This window comes from Thunnus maccoyii, chromosome 5, assembly GCF_910596095.1.
Source record: "Thunnus maccoyii chromosome 5, fThuMac1.1, whole genome shotgun sequence".
Taxonomy (NCBI): Eukaryota; Metazoa; Chordata; class Actinopteri; order Scombriformes; family Scombridae; genus Thunnus; species Thunnus maccoyii.
This window is the reverse complement of record NC_056537.1, coordinates 28,549,111-28,561,254: the sequence shown is the minus strand read 5'-3', so window position 1 is coordinate 28,561,254 and position 12,144 is coordinate 28,549,111. Positions and strand designations below refer to the sequence as shown.

General features: G+C 39.2%; 1 protein-coding gene across 2 annotated transcripts; it reads left to right on the top strand.

Moving 5' to 3' along the window:
* Positions 1-3,755: 3,755 nt before the first annotated feature.
* Positions 3,756-9,838, top strand: LOC121898082. Of its 2 annotated transcripts, XM_042412987.1 has the most exons (5): positions 3,756-3,859; positions 3,966-4,087; positions 4,205-4,260; positions 6,809-9,609; positions 9,762-9,838. In XM_042412987.1, the coding sequence occupies exons 2-4, from the start codon at positions 4,062-4,064 to the stop codon at positions 8,845-8,847; spliced, it is 2,121 nt and encodes a 706-aa protein (XP_042268921.1). In that variant the 5' UTR covers positions 3,756-3,859; positions 3,966-4,061; the 3' UTR covers positions 8,848-9,609; positions 9,762-9,838. The 2 variants fall into 2 exon arrangements, with proteins under 2 accessions (XP_042268921.1, XP_042268920.1); XM_042412986.1 differs by having other exon boundaries at positions 3,769-4,087.
* The last annotated feature ends 2,306 nt before the right edge of the window (positions 9,839-12,144 follow it).

Sequence of the window (12,144 nt, the reverse complement as noted above, 5' to 3'; positions counted from 1 at the left end):
TCCCACTTCGTCATGGAGTGCACTCTGTTTGTAGTCACACTCACTGCTGAATGAAGTTCCCTTCATTATGGGTATAAATACAGCAGCAAGGTTTAGGACGAACTTCACTCTCTCTGGCAGAAACAGGAACTGTCATAAATTTTCGTCACCATGGTTTCCAATCAGCATCTGTTGAGATCATTAATTGTATATAGATATTTTTATACTTATAATAAATCTTTATATACAGTCAGTGGTCGGGAGCAGCAACGATTGCCATCATCCACCAGCTGTTGCAAGATGAGAGAAGGAGATCTGGACCTTTTTAAAAAAAAATCTTTTTATTATCAAAAATACAAAAATTAATTTCTTGGGTATAGACCACATCACTACACTCCTTGCATAGTGATCCTTTTGTACAAGTAGAGATGAGCCATTTTTCAGATGGTATTGAAAAGATTGATTTTTAAAAACCACCTGTTCTGCTGCAATTCAAAAAAGGTTTCATTCTAGCTTCACTGTTCACATCAAATATCTGTGGTATGTACTTGTATACAAACATTAATGATTGTTTCCCCCCAAAACAATAAATGTGTTTACATTTTCCTTTAAAAGTCTGTATTCAGAAGTATAGTTAGCTCATGCCACTAACTGGGATATAACAACCAGAGGTTGTGAACATCTTTGTCCCTGGAGATAGAAAGGATAGACAAAGGGACTGTCAAACTTTTTTCTAATTTATTAATTTTCGTTTTACTTACAGAAGTTCCTGTCCAAATCAGTCATGTATGTATTAAAACATCACAGTATTTTCATATCGGTACCCAAAACATTGATAATGAACCTGTTAATCAATGTGTCAGAGAGGATAGTGAAGTAAATGTTTAGGTCAGAAACATCATCTCTTGTACACAGGACTAATACATACATTTGTACGGAGTGTCCTCCATGACGAACATAATAGATGTTGCACGAGCTCAATAAGTCAGCATCAATGCAGGCCTGCTGTTGGAGGGTTTTATAACCCACTTCCACCCCCTGCTCATTGGTTTGGGATGGCACTTAATATGGCAGACCCTTCACATGAATGTGCAAATGGAGTGAAAGTGGGTAGGGAGAAGGTGTAGGGGCTTCTTTGGAAAAGGCCCACAGTGACAAGGAAAGGTCATCATTATAGGCAATTAGCTATTGAGGATGACAGATGCCTATAAGTGTCACTCATTGATCTTTAGTCTGTCTTTCTGGCATTAACTCCATCATTCAGTTCAAGGTCAAACTCCCAGTAAGAGAGAGTAAGAGAGCTCAGTAAGTGAAAATGTTGCCTCATTATTAGGAGTGTGCCTGAATACAAATACATTATTCAGCAAAGCACAAATAGTAGGCTTTATATGAATATTTGTTTCACACAAATATTTTAAAAATTATTTGTTTTTGGGAAGAAAAAAAAACCATGTCAAATACATAGACTGTATAAAAATATGAACGTAGTTACCATGACGTCACCTGTTGGTTTTTGAAGAGCGGTTTTGAAGCTCAACATGAGCGGCTCCAGCTGTTGCCATCCTGGCAGTGCGTGATGCTGCCTAACTCCCAGCCAATCAAAAATGGGCAGAGAGGCGGGCCGAATGGTGGAAACAAGCCACTTAGCTGCTAGTCCTTCATTATGCATAACTTTATGGCTAAAAGGGTGAGTTACAAAAAACTTCACCTCCTGAACAGTTGTCATGAAAGGGGAAATAAGCTATAGAGACCAAAACTGTTTTTTGGCTGTAAACATGTTTATTTCTGCTGTAAAGTTGGACATTTTAACATAGGGGTCAATGGGGAACGACTGCAGTTTTTGGCACTTCTACATTGCTTCATTTTTCAGCCCCAATAAATAGGTAGAGGTCTGCCTGCAATGAGGTGATGAATAAAGTTTTAGCTCAGTAGTCAGCGCAGTCATCTATGATCTGGGAGACTCCAGTTCGAGACCTGGTGTGGGGACCTCCTTTGTAAGGTAGTTTATTCATGAACCTTTATTGTAACACTTTAATTTTCTAAAATTAAAAGCATAATAAATACAAAAACAGGATTTTTAAGCCTCTTTCCACTTTGCCACTGCTTCAACAAATACAGATACAAATACAAATACTGGGCTCTCTGTACATCCCTACTTATTATCTCCTTTTTTGACTTTGTAAATCAAAATGTTAAATTTGTATGTCAAGATCTGACTTACTAAGTCAAAGTTTAGACCTAGTAAGATCTAGTTACACCTGGTAAGTCACACCTTGACTTACTATCTCATAATTATTTTTGACCTAATATCTCATAATGTTCATTTAGTCAATTAAATTTTTTGACTTACTATCCCATAACTTTGAGTTAGTCAGAATTTTGACTTAGTATTTCATCATTTAGTGTTACAATAAGAATTATATTTTTATCATGCACAGCTTTTCACCATTTTTTTTTCTTTTCCTGGCAGAAATGGGCCTCCATATTTTGGCTACTTTCACTTTCTCAATACCTTTATGAAACACAGTGTGACTAGTGTGTAGAAGAAAGAATAGGGTCTGATGGGAGGGAAGTAGAAAAGTCTATCAAAATGCATTTCTGCAGTGCCTCTATATGTCATCTTTATTATCCAGAGGAGACTGTCCTTTAGTTTTCACCTGCAGCTCCTCAGACGATACATCAAGCAAAAAGTTGCCCCCCACCCCACTGCCACTACCACCTCACACCCTTGGGAATAAATAAACAGACAAGTAAATAAATAAGCGAAAATAAACAAAAAAAAAAAGTGAACACCTTGAGGAGATCCATCATCGTTAGGGTGGAACGGTTGGTGCCCAGCTCATCGTGGATGAAAGCATGACCAAGGCCGAGGTTCAATCTTTAATGCTCCACTGACTCGTCTTGATGTGACTGGTGTACCAAACACTGCCTGTTAGACTAGTGTGCATGCAAATGTAGTTTTATAACATCTGAAGGCATGGCCGCCAGCTATGAGGGCTGCTGTGTGGCTTCCTAATGCTTCATCATTATTTTCTCTTAAAACACCAAGTACCCTGAGCATATGAACATGTCACTGTCAAATGCAATTTGAAGAGAACGAAAGTGACCATACAAGCCTGTGTCCTCTGTTTAAAGTGTATTAACAATTTTTGTTGGTTTATTTCAATTATCTGTTTTATTGTTACAGCTGCACAGTACATACTTTGGCTGCTATAAGCCTATAGTAAAGCAATTTAATTTTTTTTAACAACAGAATAGCTCTGCCAGGGGAAAATAGAACCTGTCTTATATTATTTTATGTTGCAGCCTACAGTATTTTGTATAGATCTTTGTATAGGAGTGACAGTGTGGATCTGCTGTGGCAGAAATCTTTGGACAGAAGTTAGATGCAGTGTTTGAGAAGCTGTTTGAGATAAGTAGTGCATGTGCTGTGCAGCTCAACAGCATTTCTGTTTTCACTGAATTTTCTATGAAAAACTGAACGTGCTCACAATCTTAATTTTAACAACATGCATAAGTAAGGGGGCTCCAATTTAAGATGAGGCAGTTGAACAGAAAAATGTCCATTATAATGCAGCACTTCACTGGAACATTCAATTCCTGGAATTACATTTATTCACACTGATCACATCCTCTCCAGGGGATAGATAAGCACTCTCGGCCAGGGCAATCACATCAAGTGATCACACCTGTGTGATGCAGTGTGTGTGTGTGTGTGTGTGTTTGGGTGTATGTGCAGTGTTTCTGGCTGCCTCAGCTCAACTGCTCATTAAGAATGCAAGATTGATAACACCTGACAGCTTCCTGGGAGTTGGAAAGACAAACTGAAAACAAACTTGTTGGCTTTTTTATAAGTTGTACTACAGCATATCACACACACGTGAGTCTTTCTGAAGCTTAAATCTGTTTTGCAAGCCCAACATGTGTGTTTACTTGTAGATTTTAGAGAGCATCTGCCTCTGAGAGTTTGGCTCTTGTGGATCCAGGTCTGACAGGGCAGCTCCACATGCTCAGTCCAGCTCAGCTCCAGTAACTGGATGATTTGTCAGGATAGACAGTGAGTGAGTGCTGCAGCAGCAGTCATGGCTACTGGGTTCCAAATTACAAGGTAACACAATCGAATCAGTTTTTATGAGATGCCTTAAGTTTTAAGTCACTTTTAATGTAAATATTTGTTTTTAATAAATGTTTGATATTAGATGTTGTATTTGCAATTTCTGCACAGTATATTACTGATCTGCTTCTTGAGTGAGGTGAACTACTCTTCAGCTTTTCCAAGAGGTATGTCTGACTCACACATTGAGCTGCAATGATTAGTCGATTAATCGATTAGTTGATCTACAGAAAACTAATATGCCACTATTTTGATAATTGATTGTTTTACTGTTTTTGTAAAGCAAAAATGCTAAAAATGACTCTTTGTCATACATGAAAGTGAACTAAATATTTGGGTGGTTTGAACTGTTGGTCAGACAAAACATCACCTTTTGATTCTGGCAAATTGTCATTTTTCTCCCATATTACTGATTTTGAACAGTTGCTGATTCTTGGTCCACTCAGCCAGCCTTATAACAAAGCGTATTAACAGTGAGTGAAATACTCCATAACAAGCAGGGAGTCTCATGCCATGCGCCATTTCAAGTTGGCGTAAGCCTGTGTCCAAGTAGGTCTACGATAATCTCCAATTAAATATTCTACATGCTTTTAGAAAATAGGAAATGGTAGTGAAAGCACCTTAGAACTAATTTACAATGCAAGGACTTTTTTAAAAAAAATCTCCCAACTAGATTCAATGAAATGAAAGATTTCCAGTTGAACCAGCCTTATTCTCAGGAAATTATGTTCATAAAGGAGGTTTAAATAAGTGTCGCCTAGGTTACCATGGAAACCTACACCTCAAGACTAACCTTCAGGTCAAGGTAGTTTTCATGCTTAGCTTCTCCTCAGGCTGAACCAATGTCACAATCAATCAACCAGACTGAAACGGAGTTAAATCCAATATTCTCTTTACTACCGCACTGTGACCATAAGTCAGTTTGCTGTTCACATTCAACAAATAACATTTTTCCATTGGTTGCACTTGTGTGAATTTAATAATCAAAGCTCATATTTGTCAGTGTTATGTATATGCACACTCTCATTCCAGTTGGGCATGTTTTTAAATGCACTGCAATTTAGAATAAAGCCAATAAACAAAATATGAGGTCAATCTGAAGGTATTTGAACAGTATTTTTAACATGTGGAGGTTGTGATTTTACTTGTACAAACAAGTAAACCAAACTGATAGAACTTTAATTTCCTTTGATACTTCAAAGTTAAATATGTTGCATCTTATACAGCTGAATAATTATACTATTGTGTGATCAGTGCTTGATGTCCCAGGTCTGTGTTTCAAAGTCATGAAATAAACCACTTTTGGCTTAGTCTGCTCACATCAACTCTAAGTTAGTTTTATGAAACAGATCTTCTTTACAAAAATATCCCTCCATTTTGCAGTTCCTCCTTTCTAAGACACTTTTTTAGCATCTTTCAACTCAGTTTTGGTTTTACAACCCACAACATTAGTTATGGTTCAGCCTCACTGTTTTCATTAACCCAATTTCCAGCTGCAGCAGGCAGCTGTTTTCAGTAATGAAGCACTGATAAATTCACTGTACACTACCAACCCAGCACCAAATGATAACACGCACAGTTAGCAGCTACCTACTGAACATAATGGAGCATTCAGCAGCTAACGAGACAGATATTTTCCTCGAGTTGGAGACTAAAACACAGCTAAACAAAAGTGAATATTGCACTTACATTGATCAGGTGGACAGAAACACAACTGCAAATGAGTATGTGTGTTGTCTGTATTTGCTGGATGAGTAAAAAAGCAACTGTTTAACAAGTTTGCCATACAAAGTTAAAAGGTGATAGTCAATGCTGTGTTGACAGCTTGTTTTCAGCGGCATGGTGTGACTTTTCCACTAGATGGGGCTATGACCCTAGGTAGCTCTGTATTTTGGCCGTGAGCATGCTCTGTGCAATGTAGAAGAGAGCAAGCTGCTGGTGTCTAGTGGCTAGGCTAGCAGTTTTTAAAAGTTTTAAAAAAGTATCTTTTGGTGGCCACTTAGCAACTTTACAATTATCACCTCAGTATTACAAGAATCAATAAACATCTTGCCTGCCTTCAGGGGGTAAATTTAATCTAAAAAGGAAACAACAATTGGGCGGAAAATTGCCAAATCTGGCAACATTTCTTGGGCCTACAATTTTCCACCCCAGATTCAGGTATTTTCAGCATGTGGTTTCAACCAGTCAGGGGCCACCAGGAAAAGCCAAACATATTACACACTTATACCACCATCGGGCAGAAAAGTACGCCCTTTGGCACACAAAGATTGTAGGCAGTGATTTTCATTAAGCATTGCACTTTTCTGTAATTTATGTATGACTTATGTGAGAGTAACAACTGAAATTTACACACATACACAACAATTTTTCATTAAAATATGTATTTCACAATTGGAATTGCATTAGGGGTGGTGCCCCAGCGCCCTTAATGGACCAAATACCCCTGCTTGTTTGTACAGCCTCCAAGTGGTGAAAAATCAGCTACTGCAGGTTTAGATACTTCATTCCATTTGTGTTCTTATTTTAAGTTTAATGAATATGAATATTTTGCATATAACTTGTTTATATACTATGTTATACTTTTTTTTTTAAAGACATAAATTGTTCTTTGCAAAACAGGAGCATAACTGCATTGGTTAAATTAATCAATTATCCCCCCATCAATTTCACATCATACAATATTTTTGACATGTAAACTATGTTCTCTCATAGCCAGAAGTTCCATGTATCCTGAAGCATGGCAGATTGTAAGGGAGACACCGCAAGAGGGATATGGCTATGGGATCCGTCGCCCTCTCCAGTACATCCAGGCTCTGAGGCAGCCCCACAGAAACCTACAATCCAACGTCCATGGTCAGGTTCAGATCATAACCAGGCAAAAGCCCCAGGAAAGTTCTTTGAGTGCCCATAGCCGTGCCCAGATACAAAATCAACCTGGTCTGTATCACCAAACTCAGAGCCCATATCTAACACAGCCTGATGTTGCCACTGAATGGACACAGGAAATGTCCCCATCCCAGCCCCCACCTCAGAGAAACTACCTGCAGTCCAAGCCTAGAAGCTTTGAATTCAGTCTAAAGGTTCCTTTTGCCAACTTCCCGCACCAAAACAAAGACACTAGTTCAATCACTAAAGGCTCTGCTTTGAACAGTGGTGGGAGTGATGATGCAAGCTATTCACAATTGTACAGGCCAAGCAGTGTTCAGATCCAGAGCAGTTTCAACAGCCCTTCTGGTTCAGATGGGTTTTCAGACAAAGGTTCCACAGATAACCCAAATGGTGGAAAAAATGCCCATGACGTCTCCAAGCCAAGTTTTCAACTCAGCTTTTCATTTCCTATTCCATCTCCTACTCCATCTACAAAACCTGCCAGCAGTAATGTTGGTTATTCTGAAAATCTCCAAAGACAAGGAAGTGTTGGTTTTGTTCAGACCAGTAACATGGAGCCAGCAACATTGCAATCAAGTTCAGCCCAAAATGGATTTTTCAATTCTGGTACTGTACAGCAAGAAAGGGAACACCAGTCTAAAAAGCTGACTACCTTTTCCACTGTGCATGTGAGCCAGCATGCAACTCCTAATGAGCAAAGCAGCCAGGATGAAATCCCCACAGAACAGAGTCAGGTATTTCCAAAGCCAGATTTAACAAACCACCCAGCTTCATCTCAGCCATCCCCAAACTATCCTCTACAATCTGAAAATGTTCACAGCGGTTACTACAATGGCCAAGTAAACCCTTCATTGTCTCCATCCCAATATGAAAGAGCTCCAAGTGGACATTACAGCGGTGGTCAGCTTAAACTCAATGGCAACAACTACGGTCAAGGTCAAACTGGGCAGCCAACTGGTTCCCAATTTACCTTTGCTTCTGAACAGTATAGCTATGGCCAATTTAAGCCATCCTTTGGGTATGGACAGAATGAAGAGACCGTATCACACCCTGAATCTCCCACTATTCCTTTATCACAATTTGAACTTCCATCATTTGGTTATCCCAACAGGGAAGTTGCCATCACCACTAATTATGATAGAAAAGGTAATGTGGTGATAGGGCAAATGGACTTCTCTTCCTCATCTCCTTATCAGTACAGCAAGAGTCAGAGTGGACAAACTCTGTTGCCTGATCATCTGACTGCTTTTAACCATTCATCGAATTTCCAGGACCTGTCGACTGAGTATCAAACCCAAGTAAGACTTCCTGGACAGTCGACTGGCAGATGGCAACATGATAGAAAACCCAATTACACAAAACTTTTGATTAATATGGAAGACAAAACAGATGGAGCTGATGGACAGAAAAACTACTTTGCTACTCCAACACACTATGATCCTTACTCTGGTAAATGGACTAGACAGAACATAGCAGCACCACCTGTTAGAAATCCCAGTCCCTTGTCTATGGAACCTCAGTCTCTCATTTCATTGAGCCAACATCAAATCACTGGATTTGAATATGAACAGACAGGCACTGAGAGACATGACATACCTTTTGAAACTCCCAGTAAGGACTGTGTAGGAGAGCAACATGCATCTAATCCTCAACAACCAAATGCTGTCTTTGTTCCAACAAACTTTGACCAACAACAAGTGACAGAATCAACCACCCAATTTGTGTCACATACATTTGGTCCTAGTTATGGACAATATCCCATTGGTCAAATGCAACCTACAAGTGACCAGAGTGTGCTGGCCAACTATCCTGCCTCTGTCAATAGAATACATTACCCTAATATATATGGCCTCAATCATTAGTCAAAATTCTTTTGACAGTACATCTTCAGGTCAAGTGACACAACACAGAAAACCTTTTGGGAAGTCAGGCTCACACTGAGCACACTCCTGCTGTGCAACTGGTACACATGGACCCTATGCTATCTGTTACACTCAAACAGTATTAAGACTAGTTCTTTGAATTGACCTCAGTTGTCCATTTTCATCTGTACCTGATTTCAAAATATAGAAACCACAATTGAACTACATTGCTGTTCCAGGTGGCATCTGTGAAATCATCCCTCCAAATCTCAACAGGGTACAACTGTAGTAAACCCACATTCTCTGTAGTTCATCCCACTGATTTAGCAGTGCAATCCACCCATCAGCATTTAACCTAATGGGACCTCCTCAGCAACGGTCAATTTGTTCTGATGGGGAAAACCTGCCAATGAAGAGGCCCAGGTTCATCCAAGGATTTGTCTTCTTCTCTTTTTATAATAACCAGCACACTGCAAAATGATGGAAAACCACTTCAGCCTTTCCTGCCTGGTTACAAGACAGTAAGGAAACCAATCTTCTGGTCAAAGCAGATGACTGTCAGTGGAGAGCACAGATAGGGATACAAGCTTAGTGTTAGCCCAAGACTATTGATGGCCCAGGATGTGCATTACTGTGGGTACAAGCCAAGCTCTTGAGTATCTATGAAGTCAGTGGGGTAAAAGAATGAAATGATGTCTCCATGCACAGCAACTGTTGATACCCTCTGGGAAAAGCAGACTGTCTCAGGGAAATGAAGCAAAGGTGGGTTATTATACTCTTCAGACCTACTTTAATGTTTAATGTGTAGATATTTAATACACTCACCACTCTGGCTTACTTGGGTACAGTGATAGAGTACCATCACATGGTGCTGAACTCATTTAATGTGAAACTTTTTTTTTTTCTCTTCATAGGCATACAGTCTGTTCTGGAGCAGTACATGGAGGTTAATCTACAGCACACCTGTTTCCATTAAAGTGTCCAAGCTCTATCCTTTCTTGATTCTTTAAATCTTTGCTCTACATCTGTCAGGTTGTTTAAAGAGATTTTTCAAAATTTTGGGCAATACACTTTGAAGATCTGAGAAGATAGATACCATGCCCATGTCATTGCACTAAATACTAGGCTTAAACCAGCAGGTGATAGGGTTAGCATAGCATTAAGAGCTGAAGCAGGGGGAAAACTGGCCTGGCTGGTTCAAAAGGGAAAAAAAGCTGCCTCCTCTCTAAAGTTCACTGATTTAACATGTCATATCTTGTTTTCATCTGCACAAAAATCATTGCAAAAATGATAAGTTTTGTTTTTATGTGAGAGACTACTTCTTGGCTGGGTGCGGTAACTTCTTGGAGTCGCCACTGGTTGTCTGGCAAACTCAAAGTGATGTCAAGAAGTCATTGTGCCTAATCGAGACTGTAACCTCTGGGCAAATCACCTGTCAACTTTTGCTCTTCGGTTTTACTCTTCGATTTTATCTATATCTATAAATAAAAAATTGAATTTAAGAGGTGAAGGCAAATTTTTGTATTCCAGACAGAGCCTTGTGCCCATTTCACCAAATTTGCAACATGCAAGCTTGCAGCATGATACAATTTCTTCTCATGTAAAATTTGACATGTTTAAGTAATCAAAAGAAACATTGTACTTAGAAACCCATACATGAGCATGCAAGAGGATTGTGGGACACACAAATTCATCAGCAATTTGTGAGTGACAAACATTTGTGAAAGGGGGCACTAGCGCCATTTGCGATCTGTGCGTAAGCGGTGTTTGCACATTGCTTGCACATTGAAACAGGCCCCAGGCTAGCTGTTTCTCTCTGCTTTCACTCTTTATGCTGAGCTAAACATCTCCTGGCTTAGTTTCATATTTAATGTACTGACACAAAAGTGGTATCAATCTCCTCATCTAACTCTGTGCAAGAAAGTGAATAGTGTATTTCCCAAAATGTTGAACTATTCAAGACTTTTAACACTCTACATTTACTTTGTACAGCCCTGAAACAAATGTCTTTTCCATTACATCACAAACAGTATCTCAAGCTTCAGTCATGCCTGGGTAAAATCCTTAGATTTTATCAGCATCCATGTATCAAATAATGAATAAATTTATTTCATTTGAATTAAATAAAGTGACATCTGTCAAAACTTGCTCTTGATACACAAAGGATTACAGTCATGCCACTGTGTGCAGCATAACTTGGCAGCATCTTGCAAACAGTGAGGGTGCATGTTCAAAAGAATCACTGATCAAAGGCTGCCTGCTGTTAGAGGCGGTCTCATGAGAGAGGTGTGATCACTTCAAAGGATTCAACTACATGTCGGTTGGATTGGTGTCATTTCTTGTTTGTTGAGGTTACCTTCGGCAATGTCACTTCTGTGAACTAACTGTACATAACGAGTCTGGTTATGTAAAAGTCTGGCTGCTTATTTTCTTTTTGATGGATATTGACAGGAAACATGAAGTCAATTTGGTGCCACACTATTGCGCACCTTCTCAGGTCCTGGTATCTGTGCAGAGTTCCTTGAAGAACAGCTGATTCTTTTCTGATTTTTAAAAATTATATCTCCAATACAAAACAGCTGTTATGGTTTCGATATTTGTTAATCAGTACCTCAGAGTTTTGTGGAGGGTGGTGTTATATGAGTAACTGTCATTGTAGCATATTGCACCTAAAGACTAAAATTTCTACAGATTATTCTTCTTACAGATTTCTTTAATAACCACTTGACTTGTGTAGTTGGCATTCACTAGTCTGTTAAAAAGCTTAGTGTTTCAAGATGGAAAAAGCTGTCATATACAATGTGATCATCATGTGTTATTACTCAACTCATAATTGAAAATGAGCATGAAATCAATATTCGTGAAATAAAGTGAGTGGATGTATGCACCAGGGGAAACATACCTACATCAGCTGAAACAATAAATGCAAGGACAACTCTGTTTACAATGCTTAACTTTGTTAAGCATGAAAAACAGTCTTCCATGCACTTCCATTGTATTGTGGTGGAGGCAAGAGCCAGTACGGGACATCTTAAACCTCCACAATTGGAAGTTGTGCCAATAGGGATAATAATATTTTTTCCTTCTTTATCTTGGATGAACTGGAACTTGATGAACAGACTTGGCTTTAGTTTCTTGCAATCTGCAACCTCACCGCTAGATGCCACTAAATCCTACACACTGCACCTTTAAGGTACACAAAAAGATCCCATAAAATGGGCAGTTGAACTTCCTGGAAAATTGCTCCGTCCTGGGAAACAGTGTATCCTCAGAGGTGACATCAAAAAGTCCAACCAG

Excerpts from the sequence above, each read along its gene's own strand:
- LOC121898082 (XM_042412987.1), top strand. The coding sequence starts at position 4,062 with ATGGCTACTGGGTTCCAAATTACAAG. Across the intron at positions 4,088-4,204 it reads ACTGGGTTCCAAATTACAAG|TATATTACTGATCTGCTTCT; the intron begins GTAACACAATCG and ends ATTTCTGCACAG. Across the intron at positions 4,261-6,808 it reads CTCTTCAGCTTTTCCAAGAG|CCAGAAGTTCCATGTATCCT; the intron begins GTATGTCTGACT and ends GTTCTCTCATAG.